The 23,463-nt window shown below is 57.0% G+C and overlaps 1 protein-coding gene across 4 annotated transcripts; it reads right to left on the minus strand.

Moving 5' to 3' along the window:
* Positions 1 to 254: 254 nt before the first annotated feature.
* On the minus strand, positions 255 to 21,412 carry LOC125159270 (granulocyte-macrophage colony-stimulating factor receptor subunit alpha-like). Of its 4 annotated transcripts, none has more exons than XM_047847406.1 (12): positions 21,297 to 21,412; positions 15,916 to 16,017; positions 14,911 to 15,053; positions 13,551 to 13,674; positions 10,913 to 11,042; positions 10,647 to 10,819; positions 9,122 to 9,255; positions 6,061 to 6,090; positions 5,508 to 5,643; positions 4,254 to 4,350; positions 758 to 839; positions 255 to 472 (listed from the first exon to the last, which is right to left on the minus strand). In XM_047847406.1, the coding sequence occupies exons 1-12, from the start codon at positions 21,358 to 21,360 to the stop codon at positions 377 to 379; spliced, it is 1,311 nt and encodes a 436-aa protein (XP_047703362.1). In that variant the 5' UTR covers positions 21,361 to 21,412; the 3' UTR covers positions 255 to 376. The 4 variants fall into 4 exon arrangements, with proteins under 4 accessions (XP_047703362.1, XP_047703361.1, XP_047703364.1 ...); XM_047847405.1 differs by lacking the exon at positions 21,297 to 21,412 and adding an exon at positions 19,986 to 20,320; XM_047847408.1 differs by lacking the exon at positions 15,916 to 16,017 and having other exon boundaries at positions 21,297 to 21,388.
* Between the last annotated feature and the right edge of the window lie 2,051 nt (positions 21,413 to 23,463).

A 23,463-nucleotide genomic window follows, 5' to 3' on the forward strand; every position in this document is an offset into this window, starting at 1 on the left:
AGCCTGTGAACATGTGACCTTCTGTGACCAACGGGCCCTTACAGGTGATTACGCTCGGGACCCTGAGATGGTCCCTGTACGGGGAGGCCACTGTTCGCACGGGACAAGTGTGTCAGAGGCCATGCCCCAGACCCACCGGCTGCTGGCAGGGGGACGCCTGAGCCACGGGAGGGAAAGGCTCATTGCTCCCCGGGGGTCAAGGAAGGCGCGTCATGGGGTCGGGACCCAACGGCATTCAACTCCGACTACAGGCATCCTTGCAAAAGACCACGTTGTTTTAAAGTAAAAAAATAGAGCGCCTTATAAATAAGTGTTCAAACAATGAAAAGACAAAACGGCTTCCAGAACGTTCCGGGGCTGGAAGCATCTTTGTGGTTCACACGCTCTCCGGGGCGACGGTGACTTCCTCCACGGTTAGGATCTCTTCATGGTCGATCTTTCCTGTATCCGGGGTGGATTTCTCCCAGATGATCTGGGGAGCACAGGGAGGACGGGGTGTCGGGTTTTCGGGAACCCAGCGAGCGGGGCTCGGGTGGCCGAGGGCTGTGGATGGGAACCGGGGGCCCGGTGGGCAGGGCCCCCTGTGACTGAGGCATAAAAGGACCACTTGATGGGACGGCTTGGGACAGGGGCCTCCAGGCATATGGTCCGGCACGTGCAAAGGTCCTGGGGAAGGACCGAGCCTGGGGACCAAGGGAGGGGAAGGAGGCTCACTGCCCACCCCCGTGTTGGTTCGCTGCCCCCCCCCCCCACCTACCTGGTGGTCAGTGTGAACGTTCTCACTCCATTTATCCTTGATGTGCGGAATCCGCGGGAATAAGGTCTCTGATGCAAACAACCTGGGGACACAAGGAGCGTGTGAAGGACAGACTGGCATGTAACCTCACCCGTCTGTGACGTGGGACACGTCCTCCTGCCGTGTGAGAAGCCACAGCCACGTTCCGGGGAACGATTTCACTGAAGGCTCGAATCTCAGAGAAATGAGCAAACACGAGACTGAGTCCCTGGGGTACGGGGATGGACTGCAGGATGTGGCCCATCGTGGGCATCCTGGGGGAGCCCGGGGTCCCCGGACATGTCCCCCTGTCCCCCCAACCTTGGAGAGCACGCTTTCCGATCCGGCAGGTTCCTGCCCGCGAGCTGGGTTTATGGTCGGCAGTATTTCCAGCGGCCTGACCTCATTTGTGCATCTGAGCCTGAACAGCTGAGTGCTGTCCCCCCAAAATATATACTCAGGTCCTGAGTCCAGGCACCTGGAAACAGGACCTTGCTGGGAATTTTATCTTTGCAGATGTAATCAAGTTAATGTGAGCTCATCCTGGATGAGGGAACCTAAACCCAATGACGGGTGTCCCTGCCCTGCCTGGATCTGAGTGGTCCTGTCCCCCCTGGATCTCGGGGTCCTGCCCTGCCTGGATCCCAGTGTTTCTGCCCCTTCTGGATCTCAGTGGTTCTGTCCCTCCTGGATCTTAGCAGACCTGCCCTGCCTGGATCTCAGAGGTGCTGCCCTGCCTGAATCTCAGTGGTTCTGCCCCTCCAATATCTCACTGGTCCCCCCCTGCCTGGATCTCAGCAGCCCTGCCCGCCCTGGATCTCAGCGGCCTTTCCCTGCCTGGATCTCAGTGGTCTTGTCCCTCCTGGATCTCAGCGGCCCTGTCCTGCGTGGATCTCAGTGGCCCTGCCCTGCCTGGATCTCAGGGGTCCTGACCTGCCTGAATCTCAGCAGCCCTGCCCTGCCTGGGTCTCAGTGGCCCTGCCCTGCCTGGATCTCAGCAGCCCTGCCCTGCCTGGGTCTCAGTGGCCCTGCCCTGCCTGGATCTCAGCAGCCCTGCCCTGCCTGGATCTCAGTGGCCCTGCCCTGCCTGGATCTCAGGGGTCCTGCCCTGCCTGAATCTCAGCAGTCCTGCCCCTCCTGGATCTCAGTGGCCCTGCCCTGCCTGGATCTCAGCGGCCCTGCCCTGCATGAATCTCAGCGGCCCTGCCTTGCCTGGATCTCAGTGGCCCTGCCTTGCCTGGATCTCAGGGGTCCTGCCCTGCCTGGATCTCAGGGGTCCTGCCCTGCCTGAATCTCAGCAGTCCTGCCCCTCCTGGATCTCAGTGGCCCTGCCCTGCCTGGATCTCAGCGGCCCTGCCCTGCCTGGATCTCAGGGGTCCTGCCCTGCCTGGATCTCAGGGGTCCTGCCCTGCCTGAATCTCAGCAGTCCTGCCCCTCCTGGATCTCAGTGGCCCTGCCCTGCCTGGATCTCAGCGGCCCTGCCCTGCATGAATCTCAGCGGCCCTGCCTTGCCTGGATCTCAGTGGCCCTGCCTTGCCTGGATCACAGTGGCCCTTCCCTGCCTGGATCTCAGGGGTCCCGCCCCTCCTGGATCTCAGCGGTCCTGCCCTGCCTGGATCTCAGCAGCCCTGTCCCTCCTGGATCTCAGTGGCCCTGTCCTGCCTGGATCGCACTGGTCCTACCTGGATCTCAGTGGTCCTGCCCACCTGGATCTCAGTGGTCCTGCCCTGCCTGGATCTCAGCGGCCCTGCCCTGCCTGGATCTCAGTGGCCCTGCCCCTACTGGGTCTCAGAGGCCCTGACCCTTCTGGATCTCAGTGGCCCTGTCCTGCCTGGATCGCACTGGTCCTGCCTGGATCTCAGTGGTCCTGCCCACCTGGATCTCACTGGTCCTGCCCTGCCTGGATCTCAGTGGCCCTGCCCCTACTGGGTCTCAGAGGCCCTGACCCTTCTGGATCTCAGTGGCCCTGTCCTGCCTGGATCGCACTGGTCCTGCCTGGATCTCAGTGGTCCTGCCCACCTGGATCTCACTGGTCCTGCCCTGCCTGGATCTCAGTGGCCTTTCCCTGCCTGGGTCTCAGTGGCCCTGCCCTGCCTGGATCTCAGTGGCCCTGCCCTGCCTGGATGTCAGCGGCCCTGCCCTGCCTGGATCTCAGCGGCCCTGCCCCGCCTGGATCTCAGGGGTCCTGCTCTGCCTGGCTCTCAGTGGCCCTGCCCTGCCTGGATCTCAGGGGCCCTTCCCTATCTGGATCTCAACGGCCCTGCCCTGCCTGGATCTCAGTGGTCCTGCCCCTCCTGGATCTCAGTGGCCCTGCCCCTCCTGGATCTCAGAGGTCCTGCCCCTCCTGGACCTCAGCAGCCCTGCCCTGCCTGAATCTCAGTGGCCCTGCCCTGCCTGCATCTCAGCGGCCCTGCCCCACCTGGATCTCAGGGGTCCTGCCCTGCCTGGCTCTCAGCGGCCCTGCCCTGCCTGGATCTCAGTGGCCCTGCCCTGCCTGGATCTCAGTGGCCCTGCCCTGCCTGGATCTCAGGGGCCCTGCCCTGCTTGGATCTCAGTGGTCCTTCCTTGCCTGGACTTCAGTGGTCCTGCCCCTCCTGGATCTCAGTGGTCCTTCCCTGTCTGGGTCTCAGACTCTCATCTCCAATGCTGGGAGACGATTCATTTCTGTTGTTTCAAGACATCTGGTTTGTGGTCATTTTTTCCTGTTTCCACAGGAAACGCAAGCAGCTTTTCACGAAGATAAGTGCCCTGGGTAAAGCACGCGCTCTGTCACCGTTCCGGTGGCTGTGGCCCCTGTTCCCGTCTGCTCCCAGGTGCAGGGTCCCTGGGCAACGGGGGTGCCATGCGGCCCCCGCATTCAGCCGGCCAGGAAAGCCCCCCCTTGTCCTGTGCCGTTGGCCACGCGCCTCAGTCCTGAGGGGAACGGCCACCGGATGCCCAGCCAGGACGCGGGGGGCCATCGAGGGCTGGGCACAGGAGGCCACCCAGAGGGTCCCCCCATCGTGCAGGAGGGCCACACTCTGCGAAGATGCCCCAGGTTCGCAAAGCATGCTCTGAATTGGCCTGTAGGTGAGAATTAACTTTTCTGCGTGTGCCTTTCATTCTGAGGTGCGTGTGAGGGGCATCGAGACCCTGTTGGAGCCGAGGGCACACGTCTGCTGCCCACACAGGAGCCTCCGTTCCCCATGTGCAAAGGCCGGAAGACTGGAAGTCGCCGGCTGGGCCCCGAGGCCTTGGTGAGACTCGCACGGGGACAGGAAGCTTTGGCAGAAAGAGAAGCTGAGGTCGGGGGCCCCCAGCGCCCATCTGGCTGAAGGGGGGGGGGCGCACGGGTGGGCTCGGTAGGGCCCCTGGGGGGCTCTGGGGCTGCCCGTCGGGGGGTCCCGACGAGGCCCCCGTTGGCCCGCGTCTACACCGCCCCCTGCTGAGGGCACACCACCAGCTCTGTGAGCTCCATCCAACCCACCAGTGGCGTTACCTTTTCACAAGGCAGCTGAGAATCAGGGCACAGACGAAGGTCCCCAGGACCACGAGCACATAGACGTGCACAAAGCTGGCTGTGGCTTGTGTGGAGCCTGGGGAGACAGGGGGACGCACCTCGTACCCCTCAGGGCAGACTGGAGACACACGGCAGTCATTCCCTCGCCGGCCGGCCGCGGAGGAGAAAGGCTCAGAGCGGCGGGGGACCCGCCAAGTGTCCACCCCGAAGCCTTCCTGCAAAGCTGTCCATGAGCCAAAGGGGCCTCTGCATCGTCCACAGCATAACGTGCTCTGACGGTGCGATAAACCGATTTCAAAGGGGACCAAAAAGGCACGCCTGCGAGGCTCCGTCGGTTAAGCGTCCGACTTCGGCTCTGGTCATGATCTTGGGGTTCATGACTTCAACCCCTGCATCAGGCTCTGCACTGACAGCTCGCAGCCTGGAGCCCGCTTTGGATTCTGTGTCTCTCTGTCTCTCTGCCTCTCCCCTGCTCCTGCTCTGTCTCTCAAAAATAAACAAACATTTAGGGGCTCCTGGGGGGCTCAGTCGGATAAGCGTCTGACTTCGGCTCTGGTCATGATCTCAGAGTTCATGACTTCAACCCCTGCATCAGGCTCTGCGCTCACAGCTTGCAGCCTGGAGCCTGCTTTGGATTCTGTGTCTCCCTCTCTCTCCACCCCTCCCCTGCTCATGCTCTGTTTCTCTCTGTCTCAAAAATAAATAAAAACATTAAAAAAGACTTTTTTAAATAAAAAAATAAACATTTAAAAAAAAGGGACCAAAAAAATTAATTAATTTCTAAAAAACAAACCAAATGACTAAGTAAATGCATTTCAAATCCCCAAAGAAAATAAAAATGGACCAAATAAACAAATTTTAACCTCCCAAATAAAATAAAAATGGACCAAATAAATAAATTTTAACCTCCAAATAAAATAGAAATGGACCAAATAGATAAGTAAATTTAAAAAATAAAAAAATAAATGCAAATGGACCCCTGCAACCATACGCATTTCCAGGCATATGGTTTTTTTTTTTTTCTCTGCGGGCATACGGCTTCAACAAAGTTGCCCTACAAGTGTCAGACCAGGAGAGTCCTTCTGGCTGGGGTGGCCGGTTCAGGAGGCTGCGGGGAGTTTGTCCTTCCTCTGAAGGAGCACAGACAAGCGCACGGAGACCCCTGGGTCGTGAGCCTCCAGGGAGACGGGATGGGCTAACAGAAGGATTCGGGGGTGCTCCCGGGTCACGTACCGAACTCCACGGGCTGGCTCCAGGCGCTCCAATGCTGTCCCCGTGCGTCTGAGGCTCGTATCGTCACAGTGTGCTTGGGTCTGGGCTCTGGACTCGGGAAGTTGTATTTATTTTCTGATTTGCCGGTCACGTCGATCTTTGGACAGAAGAGAAAAGTTTCAAGGCAGGGTCTCCTGTGTTCAGCAAAGAAGGGCTGGGGCGGGACGTGGGGGGGAGCGGGCGGGGGGGAATGCCTTTGCAACGACCCCACCGAGGCAGCTGACAGGTTCAGAAGCACGCTCCCTCACGGGGCCGAGCAACAGAACTGTCTAGAAACACGTGGTCTCGGGGGCTCCCCCAAGTAGAAATCACTCAGCGGGTACAAGGGCCAGGAGCAGAGACGGGGACTGAGCTAAGCCCCATTGGACAGAAGACGATACGGAAGGTCAGAGTGTCCCTAGGACTTAGGAAACGTCCCCATAAAGGACGTTGATGTCCATCCACTACAGGTGTTTGGCAGGAAGAAATCTGGGTCACGCTCACAGGAATCTTCTGGGTCAGGGTTTTAACTCACCAGTTGATTTCCGGCGTGTTCCTTGTTGTTCTAGAAAAAACAAACAGAACTAGATGTACTTTTCTGCATTGGGCACATTTTTACAGTTTTCACACGTTGTCCCCTGGGAGTGTGGTCAAGGGTCACACCCCGGGGCCCAGGGGACGGCTGAGGCCCTGTGAGCTGCCTTCACCCCGAGTCACGTGGGGACTGAGGGTGGGACTCATCCACGGAGGGAAATGGGGGCTGATCATGCCTGGGGTTCAAGCCAGCGGCGGATGGGGCCAAGCAAGGGCTGGAGGTCGTGTTTGTCTACACTGGGCGCAGGCGGATGTGGAGAGAGGGCTCCCCCTTGTCTACACTGGGCACTGCTGGAAGTGGAGTGAGGGCTCCCCCTGTCTACACTAGGCGCAGGTCCATATGGAGCCTAGCGTCCCCCCGTCTACATTGGGCGCACGTCCATATGGAGCCTAGTGTCCCCCGTCTACATTGGGCGCACGTCCATATGGAGCCTAGTGTCCCCCGTCTACACTGGGAGCACGTCCATATGGAGCCTAGCGGCCTGTCTACACTGGGTGCACGTCCATATGGAGCCTAGCGTCCCCCCTGTCTACACTGCGCACACGTCCATATGGAGCCTAGCGTCCCCCCCCCCGTCTACACTGGGTGCACGTCCATATGGAGCCTAGCGTCCCCCCTGTCTACACTGCGCACACGTCCATATGGAGCCTAGCGTCCCCCCCCCCCCCGTCTACACTGGGCGCAGGTCCATATGGAGCTTAGCGTCCCCCTGTCTACACTGGGCGCACGTCCATATGGAGCCTAGCGGCCCGCTGTCTACACTGGGCACACATCCATATGGAGCCTAGCGTCCCCCCTGTCTACACTGGGCGCACGTCCATATGGAGCCTAGCATCCCCCCTGTGCACACTGGGCACACGTCCATATGGAGCCTAGCGTCCCCCCTGTCTACACTGGGCGCACGTCCATATGGAGCCTAGCATCCCCCCTGTGCACACTGGGCACACGTCCATATGGAGCCTAGCGGCCCCCCTGTCTACACTGCGCGCCCGTCCATATGGAGCTTAGCGTCCCCCCTGTCTACACTGGGCGCAGGTCCATATGGAGCCCAGTGTCCCCCTGTCTACACTGGGTGCACGTCCATATGGAGCCTAGCAACCCCCTGTCTACACTGGGCGCAGGTCCATATGGAGCCTAGCGTCCCCCGTCTACACTGCGCACACATCCATATGGAGCCTATCGTCCCCCCTCCCCCCGTGTACACTGGGCGCAGGTCCATATGGAGTCTAGCGTCCCCCCTGTCTACACTGGGCGCAGGTCCATATGGAGCCTAGCGTCCCCCCTGTCTACACTGGGCGCAGGTCCATATGGAGCCTAGCGTCTCCCCTGTCTACACTGCGCGCAGGGACATGTGGAGCCTATAATCCCCCTCCGTCTACACTGGGCGCAGGTCCATATGGAGCCTAGCGTCTCCCCTGTCTACACTGCACGCAGGGCCATGTGGAGCCTATCATCCCCCTCCGTGTACACTGGGCGCACGTCCATATGGAGCCTAGAGTCCCCCCTGTCTACACTGCGCGCAAGTCAATATGGAGCGTAGCGGCCCGTCTGTCTACACTGGACGCACGTCCATATGGAGCCCAGCGTCCCCGTCTACACTGCGTGCACGTCCATATGGAGCCCAGCGTCCCCCTGTCTACACTGGGCGCAGGTCCATACGGAGCCCAGCGTCCCCCTGTCTACACTGGGCACACGTCCATATGGAGCCTAGGGTCCCCCTGTCTACACTGGGCGCATGTCCATATGGAGCCTAGCGTCCCCTGTCTACAATGGGCACATGTCCATATGGAGCCTAGCGTCCCCCTGTCTACACTGGGTGCACGTCCATATGGAGCCTAGAGTCCCCCATCTACACTGGGTGCAGGTCCATATGGAGCCTAGCGTCCCCCTGTCTACACTGGGTGCACGTCCATATGGAGCCTAGGGTCCCCCGTCTACACTGGGCGCACGTCCATATGGAGCCTAGCGTCCCCCTGTCTACACTGCGCACACGTCCATATGGAGCCTAGCGTCCCCCCTGTCTACACTGGGCGCAGGTCCATATAGAGCCTAGCGTCCCCCGTCTACACTGGGCGCACGTCCATATGGAGCCTAGTGGCCCGTCTGTCTACACTGCGCGCAAGTCAATATGGAGCCTAGCGTCTCCCCTGTCTACACTGGGCGCACGTCCATATGGAGCCTAGCGTCTCCCCTGTCTACACTGGGCGCACGTCCATATGGAGCCTAGCGTCCCCCCTGTCTACACTGGGTGCAGGTCCATACGGAGCCCAGCGTCCCCCTGTCTACACTGGGTACACGTCCATATGGAGCCCAGCGTCCCCCTGTCTACACTGGGCGCAGGTCCATACGGAGCCCAGCGTCCCCCTGTCTACACTGGGTACACGTCCATATGGAGCCTAGGGTCCCCCTGTCTACACTGGGCGCACGTCCATATGGAGCCCAGCGTCCCCCTGTCTACACTGGGCGCACGTCCATATGGAGCCTAGCGTCCCCCTGTCTACACTGGGCGCAGGTCCATATGGAGCCAAGCGTCTCCCCTGTCTACACTGCGCGCACGTCCATATGGAGCCTAGCGTCCCCCCTGTCTATACCGAGTCTCCGTTGATGAGCAAGAGAGAGTCCGCCTTGCCCCCCCTGGCCTCCCGTGGTCTGGGCGGAGCGAACCTGCCTTGTCTACACTGGGTCCCGGCGGTCCTGGAGGAAAGAACCCCCTTCTCCAGGCGGGTGCCGGCGGCGTGGACGGCCAGGGCCTGTGCGTCCCGCCTCCGCCTGCTCACCTCCAAGCCCCGACGGCTTTCGGGGTGCAGCCGGGGGTGTCCCCTCGCCCTGGGACCGGCCGCGGGGTGACCGTCCCGTGGGGGGCACCGTGTCCTCCTCTGCCCCGCCGCCCCGCCTCACCCATCCCTGCGGGGCCGCGGGCCCCGGGCCCTCGCGGCGGGGGGCGGGGCGCTGGTCTGCCCTCTGGGTCGACGCCGTCCGGTCCGGGGCCGAGCGCACTGACCTGTTTCTGGATGCGCAGCTGGTAGTTGAAGTCCCAGGCGGACGAGGGGTGTCGCGTCCTGGGCGGGTCCCAGAGGATCTGGCAGTGCGACGGGTTGCAGTCGACGCTGACGTTGTTGGGCGGGCTGTATATTTCTGCGAGGGGGACCGAGGTCACGGCCCGGAGCCCCGGGGGCTCCGGCCCAGGTCCGCCCGCCGGGCGTCAAGGGGCAGCCGGCAGGGGTCCCCCGGAGCACCAAAGGGGACCGCGGGCGGGCGCGTGGGCAGGGCTGGCGGTGCGCACGCGTGACCGCGTGGCCGGCTGCGGGGAGGGACCCGGGAACCCCGGGGGAGGGAAGGAGGGACGCAGGGGGGCTGAGCGGGCACGGGGCCACTATGGGGACAGCCGGGCGGAGAGGACGCACGTCCTGACCCGGCGAGCGGCGAAGGGATACCCCGCGGGGTGGGTGGCGCCAGGGCTGGGGACGTGCGGTCTGTGTCTCCTCCCGGCGGCCACATTCGGTCCTCAACCCCGGAGGTGGGAGGGGGCGCGTTCCGTTCCCGGTCCTTTCGGGACGGCACGCAGCCTTCCTTACGCAGACCCGACTCCTTAAACCGTTGCCCCTTGGGGCCCCCAGCCCCTCTCCCATTCCCCCCGGCCCCTGGCCGAAGTCAGAGGAGGGAACTGAGAATTCAAAGCCACGGAGCCTGCGGTTGGTAACCCTGGCAACCGGCCCCCACCCGGAGCGCTTTTAGCGGTCACCTCGTTAACATAACAAAAGACACATTCACGGCTCTGGACCCCGGGAAATTCAAAGGCTCTGGTCAGCCCTGGGCCACAGAGCCGGGAGGGCTGAAGTTTGCAATAATCTTGGGGCCTCCTGGGTCCAATAAAAGTCTTAGAAACACGGGGAAGAAGAAAGAAAAGTGGGGGTTCCCTCGGAAGGAAGGTGGCCACGTCTGGGCCAGGGGACGTTTGTCCTACTGTGACAGTCCCAGGGGCCCCAGCGACCACCTAGAGCTCCCCCAACAGGTGGCTCTGCAAGAGGGGGCTGGGGGAGACGTGTGCTGGCATCCGTTTGTCAGCGGGGTCCCCCCAAAAGGCAAGAGAAGGCTGTGCCCGCTACCACATGGGGAGGTCCACAAGCGAGCCCGAATTCCCCTCCCGCCACCTCCCGGTCCGAATGTCCCCCTCTGTCCTGCTGGGACTTCACTGTGGGGGCCTGGGGGGGGCGGGCTCTGGCTTCCTCCGGTGGGCGGTGGGGGGCAGGGGCACCACACCTTTTCACCACGCTGAGTTCAGAGTAGAAGAGGTGCTGGCCCCCTTACTCGGCCACCTTCCAGGAGGAAGGAACCGTATGGACACCTCGACTCGGGGTCTCTGGCCTCCAGAGCTGCGAGAGAATACCTTTCCGTTCTTCCAACCCCCCCAGTTTGTGGCCAGGTGCTAACAGCAGCCCCAAAAAACGCGGGCTGGTGTCCCAGCAAATCCTGTTCCAAGCTCGCCTGCCAAGCAATGGGTTCACCCCACAGGACGCCCTTCTCACCTATTTTTTTCAAGGACAAAATCGTATCAAAAAACTGGACCGCCGTCTCTCGGCTGGTACCGTTCACCAGGAAGTAATTGCGGAACGTTAATCCCGACAGATCGTGCAGGTGACATCCGACGTGGGTTCGTGAGTCCGTCACGTAATGAGGACACTCTCTTTCCCGTTTTTCCCTACAAGATTTCAAGGTGTTCGGAGACCGGTCACGGCGTCCCCCCCTCCCGTCCTGTGCTTTTCAAGGCCACCTACACAAGGTCGACACTTACTTAAAGTCTTGTATGTACAAAAAATATTGGACGTCATCAGGCGCAGCCCGACCTTTCGCCCAAGTGCAGTTCATGAAGTTCACGTTGTAGATAAAACAGGAGAAGTTTTGGGCAGCGGTGCCCTCGCCACCTGAGAAGACACAAGAAGGAAACAATCTGGGCAAATGGACCACATGCTTGGAGCCTCTACCGAGCATTCAAACAATAGTTCGTTCCAGTCTTTCTTAAACACGTCCAAAAAATGGAAGAAGAGGAAACACTTCCAAATTCATTTTGTTTTATTTACTTTTTATTTCGAGAGATAGAGAGAGAGGTGGGAAGGGGCAGAGAGAGAGAGGAAGAGAGAGAATCCCAAGCAGGCTCAGTGCTGTCAGCGGGAAGCCTCATTGATGCAAGGCTCAAACTCATGACCTGAGCTGAAATCGAGAATTGTACGCTTAACAGACTGAGCCACCCAGGTGTCCCCCAAATTCATTTCGTGAGGACAGGATCACCCTGAAGCCAAAGTCTCATACACACACGGAAGGAAAGAAAATCACATCCCGATATCCAAAAATTCAGTATCCATTCATGATTGAAAAAAAAAAAACCTTTCAATAAAATACGTAAAGAAAGAATTTGCCTCAACACAATAAAGGACAGATGTAAAAAGCCCATAGCTAACAGCAATGGAAAAAAAACAGAAAGCTTACCTTGTAAGGTAAGAAATGAGTCTACTGTAGGCACTCTCACCAGCTCGATTTAAATTTTTTTAATGTTTATTTATTTTTCAGAGAGAGATAGAGCGTGAGCAGGGGAGGGGCAGACAGAGAGAGGGAGACACAGAATCGGAAGCAGGATCCAGGCTCTGAGCTGTCAGCACAGAGCCCGACGTGGGGCTCGAACTCACAGACTGTGAGATCATGACCTGAGCTGAAGTTGGTTGCTTAACCGACTGAGCCACCCAGGTGCCCCATCACCACCTCAATTTAAACATAGCATGGGAAATCCTAGCCAGAGCAATTCGACAAGAAAAAGAAATAAAGGTATCAAAATTAAAAAAAAAAATCAAGATTATCTGTTTGCTGATAATATAATCATATGTGTACAGAAAACCCCTAAAAACTAAACAAACAAAAACACTTTCATTTTTTAAAAATTTTTAAAAATATTTATTTATTTTTCAGAAAGAGAGAGACACAGAGTGGAAGCAGGGGAGGAGCAGAGAGAGAGGGAGACGCAGAATCCAAAGCAGGCCCCAGGCTCTGAACTGTCAGCCCAGAGCCCAACATGGGGCTGGAACTCACGAACCGCGAGATCATGACCTGAGCCAAAGTCTGCCGCTCAACCAACTGAGCCACCCAGGTGTCCCAAAAAACACTTTTATTATAGTTAATAAATAAATGTAATAAAGTTGCAGGATACAAAATCAGCATACAAAAATCAGCAGTATTTGTATACTCTAATGGCAACCCGTTTAGGAAGAGAATTAAGAAAATCATTCCAGGGTGCCCGACTGGCTCATTTGGTAAAGCATGTGACTCTTGATGTTGGGACTGTGGGTTTGAGCCCCACATTGGGTGTAGAGATTACTTAAAAATAAGAAAAATTTAAAAAAGGAAATAATCCCTTTGTTCTGATAGCAACAAAAGGAATACAATACTTAGGAATAAACTGGCTCCAGGCTCTGAGCCATCAGCCCAGAGCCCGACGCGGGGCTCGAACTCCCGGACCACGAGATGGTGACCTGGCTGAAGTCGGACGCTTAACCGACTGCGCCACCCAGGCGCCCCAAGGAATAAGCTGAACCAAGAAGGTGAGAGATGTGTATACTGAATATTATCCGACATTGATGAAGAAAATTTAAGAACACACAGATAAGGGGCGCCTGGGTGGCTCAGTCCATTAAGCATTTGACTCTGGGTTTGGGAGGAGAAGGAGGAGAAGTGGGAGGAGGCGAAGAAGGAGAAAACAACAAAAGAAAACAAACAAACACAACAAAAGACCCCCCAAAACTGAAACAACCTGAATAGGACAAAGGACCTCAATAGACATTTTTCAGAAGAAGATACACAGATGGCCAACGGCTACGTGGGAAGACACTCCACATCACTCATCATCAAAGAAATGCGAATCAAAGCCGCAAGGAGCTGTCGTCTCACACCCGCTAAATGGCTATTATGAAAAAGAGGAGAGATAAATACCAGCGAGGGTGTGGAAAACAGGGAACCCTGTGCACTGCTGGTGGGAATGTGAGTGAGTGCAGCCACTGTGGAAAAATTAGGAAGTTTCTCTAAATATTCACCGCAGAACTCTCATATGGCCCAGCAATCCCTACTTTTGGGTCTATACCCAAAGGAAACGAAATCTGGATCCCCAAAAGGTATACACACCCCCATGTTCATTACGGCACATATTCACAATAATGTGAATCATCATTCATTATGATTCGCGATAGCCAACGTGTGGACACAGCCTAAACGGTGTTGCTGAATGGATGGATACAGAAGATGTGATGTATACACACGATGGAGTAGTATTCAGTTACAAAAAGAAGGTGTTATGTATGCTAAGTGAGCAAAGTCAGACAAGAAAGACAAAATTGGGCATGCCTTGAGGGTAATGATGTCCAGAAGGATCACTGTGATGTTTTCCCTACCTGGGTTAGCGTAGACCAGTTTTTCTGGAATCGGTCCTTGGGTGCTATTTACTTTAACCACGAACGTGACTCCCCCATGGAGAGAATCATGGGAAAAGTTGCAGTGACAGTCTTTGTTCTTGGGCTAAAAAGATGCAACCAGTCAGCGCATTAGGAAATTTTTTCTTCTCATCTGGATGTCGTCTGTTCATCCACTGACCCCGTGAAGTCACCACCACCCATGCACACTCTCTGGGTGGGTGTTGGCGTGCCAACGCGTAGGTGGGACCTCAACCCTGCAGTGTATAGTGTTGTTTAGAAGGCGGGAACTGAGGCCTTCTTTCACTGGGGCCCTCAGTCACCAGAGATCCGGTCAAAATGCAGATTCTGGGGGCGCCTGGGTGGTGCAGTCAGTTAAGCGTCCAACTTCAGCCAGGTCACGATCTCGCGGTCCGTGAGTTCGAGCCCCACGTCGGGCTCTGGGCTGATGGCTCGGAGCCTGGAGCCTGTTTCCGATTCTGTGTCTCCCTCTCTCTCTGCCCCTCCCCCGTTCATGCTCTGTCTCTCTCTGTCCCAAAAATAAATAAACGTTAAAAAAAAAATTTAAAAAATAAAATGCAGATTCTGGCTCAGTGGGGTCCAGGTGGGGGAGTTTTCTTGTCCCGTCTCAAACCCCTCATACAGTCACAGGCTTCATGTTACCATTGTATCTGGTGAGCCTTGTGACCTTGTTGTCATCGAACACTCGGGACTACTGCTATGTCTTTCTTGGGATTAAGTCCACCGTGTGGATGAGTTTGGATGGATGCACCGGGCAAAAGGCTGCAGTTTCCACTGGGAGGACAGTGGTTCCCCTAAGCAACACCCTCTGACGGGACACCAAAGCCTGAAAATCACAGAATAAGCCATATGTCTTCCCCCTGATCACTGTTGTTGGACATTCCGTCTCCCGGAAAGTGCCCCCTGGAAATTCTGGGCACATTCGGGTTCCGGATCGGAATCTGCCCTTGTGGCCCTGGGTCCTGCATCCCACCAGATTGTCTCATTTCCCTCTCTTTTGGTGGGTGATCATCCCCAAGGGTCCCACCCTACAGCCTGTGACAGGTCTAACCTCATAGGAGCTTTGAGCTGGGCATCCTTTCTGGGGAGCCCCGCCCTCCCTTTCCTTTTGGGGTAAGACATTTTCCAAGGAAGTCCCCAGGGAATCGGGCCCCCAGGCACCTTTTGGACACGGGCCAGCCCTTATCTCCCTGGTACATCTAGAACCATGATGTGTCCCAACGTCATACCCATGCTGTTCATCCCCACCTGTTGTAGCCTTATTGCTAACGTGAAGAGAGCCTCGTGAAGGATACCAGATGACTTTATCAGATCATCTTACCTTTTTTCTGATCTCTCCTTTCTCCTTGTGGATCATCACACATTCGAGGTAGGTAGTGTTTTCTTTGCAGTCCCAACTCAGTTCCATTGTCCTTCGGTCAAACTTCATATTTAGACTGGGGACCCATTCCGTGGTTGGAACATCTGAAAGACGTAGCCACCGGATTCAGAAGTTGACCTTTTCCCATCGTCACTCCCCACCCGCTGACCCATCCCATATCTTGTAAGCAAAAATCAAGGCTGGGACATGCTGTGCCCTTCCCCTGTCCCACCCCAGGTGGCCCCAGGGCATTGGCACATCCTGAGAATCTGCCCCGTCCCCATCTCCCCTTCCTGCCTGGATCTCCGTGCCTTTTCTCCATGTGAGGACGCCTACCGTGTACGTGAGACAAGACCAACCAAGTGAGAACCAGCAGAGGCTATTTTTACCGCGAGCTTGCCACGGTGAGGGAGTCGGCCACCATTGGTGGCACTTGTCAGAGACTCAAGGGCGGACAGAGGGGAGGGCAGGTTTCACAGTGGACAAGCGGGGCCATTCGGTTGTGCCCCGAGCAGAGGCTGTGGGTGTGGGGGAGATCACGTGACTCCCTAGAAGCGGGGCGCCCCTGTGATATGTTAGGACAGCGCATCGGGCTTCCTCCGGTTGGTCCTGAGGCAGAAGTGGTATCAGAAAGCAGGAAAGCTGTCAGTTAGTGACCAAATCCCAGACATAACCCAGCCGAGAAAGTCTTTGACGGTCAACAGAACTCTGACAACATGGATGCATTTAGAGAACACATCCAGCCAGCTTGTGCACAGCCCTGGACCCAGGGCACTCCGGAGTGAGCAGACCTCATCAGCATCACGTGCAAGCACACGGCAGGGGCCAGGCTGGACAGCACAGACTTTGTGCAGGCGCGTAAGGTGCGGGAGGACCCAGAGACCTCACGTGTCAGGACGTGTCCCCAGGGACACAGGACGCGGAATGAGGCGGGCAGAAAAGGGTCAGACAGCTTCACGCCCTTACCCTGGTGCTCCTGAGTCAGGGGTAACGCTGAGTCCAGCAGCATACAGAACAGGATGGTCGTGGCCAAGGGTCCCAGGGGGCGGCTGGGAGGACGAGGAAGCCCTGGTGGAGGGACAGTCACACTGTGAGGAAATCAGCTCTCACTAGGGGTCTCGGCAGGAGGACCCAGACAGAATTCACCACAAGACCATCCCCAGGCTGATGGCCAGCCCACTGGTCTGCCTGGGGTCACTGCAAGTTACAACCGGTCTCAGGGGGTCCCCAGAACTGAGGGCCTGGACTGCAGCCTGTACACGGGCTCCAGCCCACCCTGTGTCCTCTGTGTCCCTGTGGTGAGTTGACCACATGCTCTGGCATCATTCCCGTCTGTAATCTAGTGGAGGAGATAGACGTCCGCGGGGCCCTTATTACAACGTCCACCATGCTGACATCGGGATGGACACGTCTCTGAGCATGTTGTGCCCACCACAGGTACCAAGATCCAGTCACTCCCTAGGGCTCAGGGCTGAGTCCAGGATGGGCACCAACTTGATGGCCATGTTGCGCACAAAACAACAGTGGAGACAGAGAGTCAGGGTCGTTCCCAGGCTGCTGGACTGTGAGTGAGGTCCTGGCTCCACATACTCTGCCTCCCGGACACTTCTGGACCATCTCTGACCGGGGTCCGGGTGGAACGCAGGCTCCCCAAGCCCTTCCCCAGGCTACGCCTTCATTTGTCAAAGAAATGCATTCCGGTTCCACCTGCAGAGAATGGCCTGGGCTGTCCACCTACTCGAGAGCCCGCATGACCAAGAAACCAGGAACCCACTCACTGACTTCTGTCTTCTCCAGAATGAGCTTCCTGTGAGAGGCAGGTTACAAAATGATCTCCCCGCACAGCGTGGATGGAGATTGACCAGTGCCCCGCGAATCTACCCTGCAAATTCACACGTCCGCCATGCTGATAAGGCTTGACTCATGGTCCAGATGAGTCTTGAAGCCACACCCGATATGTCACAGTACTTGGGAGAAAATTACACACACTCCTATTACTTTCTCATTGTGCCGACTCTTGTTTGGTTCATACAATTTTAATTTTCTAATTTGTATTAAAAATTTTTTAACTAAAAAAATTTTTTTGCTGTTTATTTTTGACAGGCAGAGACAGACACAGAGCACGAGCAGGGGAGGGACAGAGAGAGAGGGAGACACAGAATCCAAAGCAGGCTCTAGGCTCTGAGCTGTCAACACAGAGACCGACGCGGGGCTCGAACTCACAGACTATGAGATCATGACCTGAGCTAAAGTCGGACGCTTAACCGACTGAGCCACCAGGTGCCTCCAAAATGTTTTTAATAGGAGTATAGTTGACACACACTCTGATTCTGTCTTAATAATTAGCATGGATTTGGGGCGAGTAGAAAAAGAAATGATAGGTCAGGTTTCCATTGAGGTAATAACAATATTTTGAGGTTTCTCTTTTTTTTAACTTCTTTTTTTAAAAACTTGAGTTTTGCAACTATTGAAAGGGGTGTGTAAAAATAAAAGAGGGAAATAAAAAGGGGTAAGTGCACAGAGAGATATGGAGGAGCTTAAATAATTTACTAAGTGAAAGAAGGCAGCTTGAAAATGATACGTCCTGTATGATTCCAACTCTATGACATTCTGGAAAAGGAAAAAGTATGGAGACAGAAAAAAGTGAGCTGTCTTCAGGGTTGGGGGAGGGACAGATGGGCAGGTGGGGCACAGAGGATTTTTAGGGCAGTGAAACTACTCTGTTATCATCCTATAACGGTGGATCCATGTTGTTACACATCTGTCCAAACTCAAAGAATGTCCAACACCAAGAGTTACTCTAATGTAAACCGTGGGCTTTAATCAATAATCACGTATCAATATTGGTCCATCAATTATAACAGCTGTGCAGCACTGATGCCAAATATTAATAATGGGGGAGACTAGGTCCAAGGGGAAGCACATATATAGGAATCCCTTAATTTTGACTTAAATGTTTCTGTAAACCTAAAACTGCTCTTAAAAAAAAACCAAAGTCTATTAAAAACTTTTTCAACACGTAAGGACAAAAGCAAAGGGATCTGGTCACATAAAGCTGCACTCAACAGAGAACACCTGATGCTACGCTTGGGTTTGGGGTGGGGTCTTGTGGTCTGCCCACCATCTGCCTGGTGGTATTTTTGCTGGGGTTCATTCCTTGGTGATTGTTGTTGTCACTTGTTAGTTGTAATGAGGGTCTTAGGTCTCTAAGTATTTCTCTCCCTCTCAGCCACTAACTGCCTCTGCTGTTTCCTCCTGCCTTTGTGTTCCCTGTGACCTCATCCTTTTAACTCCTTATCTTTCCTTGGAGGTTCCTCTCTCTCTCTCGTACCACACATGATGGTGTTTTCTGTAATTTCCTTGTGTTAATGGTCTGTTTTCTATCTTTTCTAAACACTCCCTCTTTACCCTTGGTGTATTAGCTCCCCGGGTGCTGACAGAACAGATAGCCACAAATTTCCTTTCTTTCTTCCCATTTCTCTTCCCTCCCTCCTTGCATCCTTTCTACTTTCTTTCCTTCCTTCTTTCTTTCCCTTCTTCCTCCTGCTTCCTTCCTTCCTTCCTTCCCTTCCTCCCTCCCTCCTTCCCTTCCTTCCTTCCTTCTTCTTTCCTTCCTTCCTCCCTTCCTTCCTTCCCTCCCTCCCTCCCTTCTTTCCTTCCTTCCTTCCCTTCCTCCCTCCCTCCTTCCCTTCCTTCCTTCCTTCCTTCCTTCCTTCCTTCCTTCTTCTTTCCTTCCTTCCTCCCTTCCTTCCTTCCCTCCCTCCCTCTCTTCTTTCCTTCCTTCCTTCCCTTCCTCCCTCTCTTCTTTCCTTCCTTCCTTCCCTTCCTCCCTCCCTCTTCCCTTCCTTCCTTCCTTCCTTCCTTCCTTCCTTCCTTCCTTCCTTCTTCTTTCCTTCCTTCCTCCCTTCCTCCCTCCTTGCCTTCCTCCCTCCCTCCCTCCCTCCTTCTGTCCTTCCTTCCTTCCTTCCTTCCTTCCTTCCTTCCTTCCTCTTGTCCCTTCTTTCTTCCCTCCCTTTTACCGCCTCCCTCCCTCTCTCTCACCAAGTCCTTTCCCATTTCGTGCAGTGTCTGCTTTCTGGCTGCCTCCATCCAGCTGGTCCTTCTCTTCATGGGCTCTCTTCCTCTCCCCCTGGGCCCCCCTTAAGCTCCCTCTCCTGTCTCCCTCCCACGCATGGCCAGTTCAGCACATCTGGGCTCCTCTCTCCCCCACGTCCAGCCCCACCCAGGGGCTCCTCCCTCTGTAGGAGCTACAGGCCCCTGCCTCGCTGCTCCCTGCCTCACGGACCTCTGAGCTGTGGGGGATCATTCCTCACCGCCTGCCTCCTTTCCCACTCACTCTGTGCAGTGACAGGCGGCCTGCCTACTAAGGACTCTTCTAGATGCCCCAGCCCCTTCTCCCCTGCTGTGCACCACTTTCTCCGGCTGGAGCCCAACGGTGCAGAATCCAGCCAGCTCCCCACATGCCAGGGGTGCACACCTGAGCCACCGTGCACCGGGGAGCTGCCCCCGGCCTCCAATTCCTGCCTCCCAACCTCCCAGAGCCCACCCTGCCCGCAGGGCACCACACTTGCTATAAAACAGGAAATGAAAGCGGGGACCAGACCTGTCCCAACTTCCCGGCCTCCCCCGCACCTAGCAGTCCAGAGCTATGGCGACCTTCCGGCTTCCTCCGTCTGCAGGCTGAACCCTGCCCCACCCAGGCCTTCCCAGCCTTGTTTTCCATTCACCCCCGTAAACGTCTCGAATCCGCGTTTCTCCTCCTTTCTCCAGCCTTCCGTACCACCTGCTTGGGGGCTGCACACGCAGCAGGTGCCTGTGGATGGACGCCCGCCCCACCGCCCCAGTGTACCCGCCGCCCTGAATTACTGCACCGAAATTTGCCCCCGCCTGGACCTGTTCCCCATTCTGCTTCCTCTGCACTGACCCCTGCCTGTTTCTTCTTGCTCATGGTGATGGAGCAAAACCATCAACTTCTGTAAACTGGATGAAGGAAAAAAAAGAAAAACCCAAAAGCAAACAACTGGGTTGTTTCATACCCAAGGGTGGCGGGCAGGGGACCCACGGGAGGGCTGCTCTTCTGACTGGATGGTTAGTCACGTTGTGCGGCTCTTGGCCGAGGATGCCGACAGTCCCCGAGGAGGACATTGCGGTGAAGCGTGAAGTCATTGGTGCCGTGATGTCTCAGGCGCCTGGTGTAGTGAGCGTAGGCACCTCCCACAGGGTTCCTGGTTTCCCTGCTCACGCCCGTTCTGGGGGGCAGCTCCTACCGGCCTCACTCCACCGGATGGGAAAATGCCATCCGGCGGGGCAGGGGGGTAGGATCTCGTGCTTCCTTGAGTTTATCTTTGCCTTGATTTTTAAAAACGCAGACGAGGGGCGCCTGGGTGGCGCAGTCGGTGAAGCGTCCGACTTCAGCCAGGTCACGATCTCGCGGTCTGTGAGTTCGAGCCCCGCGTCGGGCTCTGGGCTGATGGCTCAGAGCCTGGAGCCTGTTTCCGATTCTGTGTCTCCCTCTCTCTCTGCCCCTCCCCCATTCATGCTCTGTCTCTCTCTGTCCCAAAAATAAATAAAAAAAAAAAACGTTGAAAAACGCAGACGGTATAAAATCCACCCTTTCAACGCCTACGGTTCCGCAGCATTTCGCGCATCGGCGACGTTCAGGCATCCTCCCCACCTGAGCTGGGGCGTCCTCGACCCCCCAAAAGGGGGACCCCGTGCCCACTGCTCGACACTACTCACGTCCCTCCTGCCAACCTGGACCCGCCCGGGCTGCGTGTCTCCAATGAATGGTGACCACATAGCACTGCTCTCCTTTGCGTCCACTGCCTACCCAACTTTCCCGTCTTCTCTTGGTTGTCACCAGACGCGGATGCGCTCCATCACCACGTCATTGTCCCCAGAGACACCTGCTACCCAGGCCGGCCAGCAGATCTCCACTTGCTTGCCGGGGGCTTTGACATGAGCGACCGTCAGGAACGTGTATCCCCAGGATCTGGGAAGCACCGTTGCCCGTATGGAAGACCGTGTGTACGTGGTACTTCTGAGCGCATCCAAGCCTCCGGAGTAAGTCCCGAGTGGTTTCCGGGATCCCCATGCACAGCCTTGCACGGGGGGCTCAGCCTGCTCCCGGAGCAAGCGGGCTCATCCATCCCTGAGGCTAATTCAGACCCTCCGACACCGCGCCCACATGCTGTTGCAATTTTCCCCCCTCTGAGCGGGGGCCCCCCATCCGGATTTTCCCATTCCTCCCCCTCAGGTGCTCCCTGACGGCCAGTGTCAGCGGCAGGAACAGGTACCACGGTGACAAGGCGCATCGGAGACTCAGACAGGGAAGGAACCCGCCTTACCCCAGGGCTCCAGCCTCTGCGCTGGCCACCTGCTTTCTCTCTCTGTTTCCCGGAGCGCTGCCATCTGGCCGCTGTGTCAGGCGGCTCTGGGCCGTGTCAGAAAGTGAGGACCGTGATTGCACTGCAGGGGCATTTCAGCCGACACTTCCCTTTTCTGCTCAGCGCCCGCCCCCTTCCTGTGATGCGGGCTCATTCTATACAGTCGGGACCCCTGTCTGCGGTCAATGGAAGCCTCGGCTTGTCCGCGCTCCTGGAGAGCTGACCTGGGGCGTGACCCCCTCCCGTCCAGCATCCGTGTGCACAAGCACGTGCCCCCGAGTGCAGGCTGACGGCTCAGGGCGCGTTTTGTTATCCTTCGCGTGCGTGGCCGCAGGAGGCTGTTGGGACACCTGCCCACCCTCCGCACGTCCATGGAGACAGGACAACTGTAAGCCCACGCGTCCCCTGTCTCGGGCTCTGCCAAGCCCCTCTACGTGGGCCCGATTTCCCCCTCTGGCTTCTGTTGTATGAAGTCAGGGCCACGGGCGCAACAGCTTTGCGGACTTCTGCGAGTCCTGCTGAATCTCCGAACCCAAGGGCGGCAACGGGACTTTCTCTAAGAATAACCACATGCACTCCGTGTTCCCTTTTCTTCTTTCTCTCTTTGGGCCTCGGGGTTTTACCTGACACAATAGGTTTTCAGCTTTGCTGAAGGTGACGTGTAACCTTGGCTATAAGGTCACCTTCTGAGAATCGAATGTGGTAGCCATTGGAGGCCACGATCTTCCAGAAACTCACAGCGAGGAAATGGTCAACTCGTCCCTACAGCTCCAGCCCTTGTCCCCACTGTCGCTCCAGCCACATGGATGTGCTGGGCTGGGCATCCCTCGGGGCCCGGGGGCATCACGGGAAAGCTGGTGCCTCTCGCTCACTCTGGGGAGCTCATTCGTGCCCGCGTGTGCAGGTGGAGACCTGGAGGCTGTCTTCCTCTCCGATGCACGCCAAGGACTGGTTTCTGGACCACCTCCCTTGAAAACAAGACAGTTCATCAAGCAGAGCTGCTGCTGCTGATGGTGGTGGTGGTGGTGATGCTCACCCTGCCCCACATGGATCTCAGGGGTCCTGCTTCTCCTGGATCTCAGTGGCCCTGCCCTGCCTGGATCTCAGGGGCCCTTCCCCTCCTGGATCTCACTGGTCCTGCCTGGATCTCAGGGGTCCTGCCCCTCCTGGATCTCAGTGGTCCTGCCCTGCCTGGGTCTCAGCGGCCCTGCCCCTCCTGGATCTCAGCAGTCCTGCCCCTCCTGGATTTCAGTGGCCCTGCCCTGCCTGGATCTCAGTGGTCCTGCCCTGCCTGATCTCAGTGGCCCTGTCCGGCCTGGATCTCACTGGTCCTGCCTGGATCTCAGCAGCCCTGCCCTGCCTGGATCTCAGTGGTCCTGCCCTGCCTGGATCTCAGTGGTCCTGCCCTGCCTGGATCTCAGCATCCCTGCCCTGCCTGGATTTCAGTGGTCCTGCCCCACCTGGATCTCAGTGGCCCTGCCCTGCCTGGATCTCAGTGATCCTGCCCTGCCTGATCTCAGTGGCCCTGTCCTGCCTGGATCTCACTGGTCCTGCCTGGATCTCAGGGGTCCTGCCCCACGTGGATCTCAGGGGTCCTGCCCCTCCTGGATCTCAGTGGCCTTGCCCTGCCTGGATCTCAGCGGCTCTGCCCTGCCTGGATCTCAGTGGTCCTGCCCCTCCTGGATCTCAGTGGCCCTGCCCCTCCTGGATCTTAGTGGTCGTCCCCTGCCTGGATCTCAGTGGTCCTGCCCTGCCTGGATCTCAGTGGCCCTGCCCTGCCTGGATCTCAGTGGCCCTGCCCTCCCTGGATCTCAGTGGTCCTACCCTGCCTGATCTCAGTGGTCCTGCCCTGCCTGGATGTCACTGGTCCTGACTGGATCTCAGCGGTCTTGCCCACCTGGATCTCAGTGGCCCTGCCCCACGTGGATCTCAGTGGCCCCGCCCCTCCTGGATATCAGTGGCCCTGCCCCTCCTGGATCTCAGTGGTCCTGCCCCTCCTGGATCTTAGTGGTCGTCCCCTGCCTGGATCTCAGGGGTCCTGCTCCTCCTGGATCTCAGTGGTCCTACCCTGCCTGGATCTCAGTGGTCCTGCTCCTCCTGGATCTCAGTGGCCCTGCCCTGCCTGGAT

This window comes from Prionailurus viverrinus, unplaced genomic scaffold (genome assembly GCF_022837055.1).
Source record: "Prionailurus viverrinus isolate Anna unplaced genomic scaffold, UM_Priviv_1.0 scaffold_48, whole genome shotgun sequence".
Classification (NCBI taxonomy): domain Eukaryota; kingdom Metazoa; phylum Chordata; class Mammalia; order Carnivora; family Felidae; genus Prionailurus; species Prionailurus viverrinus.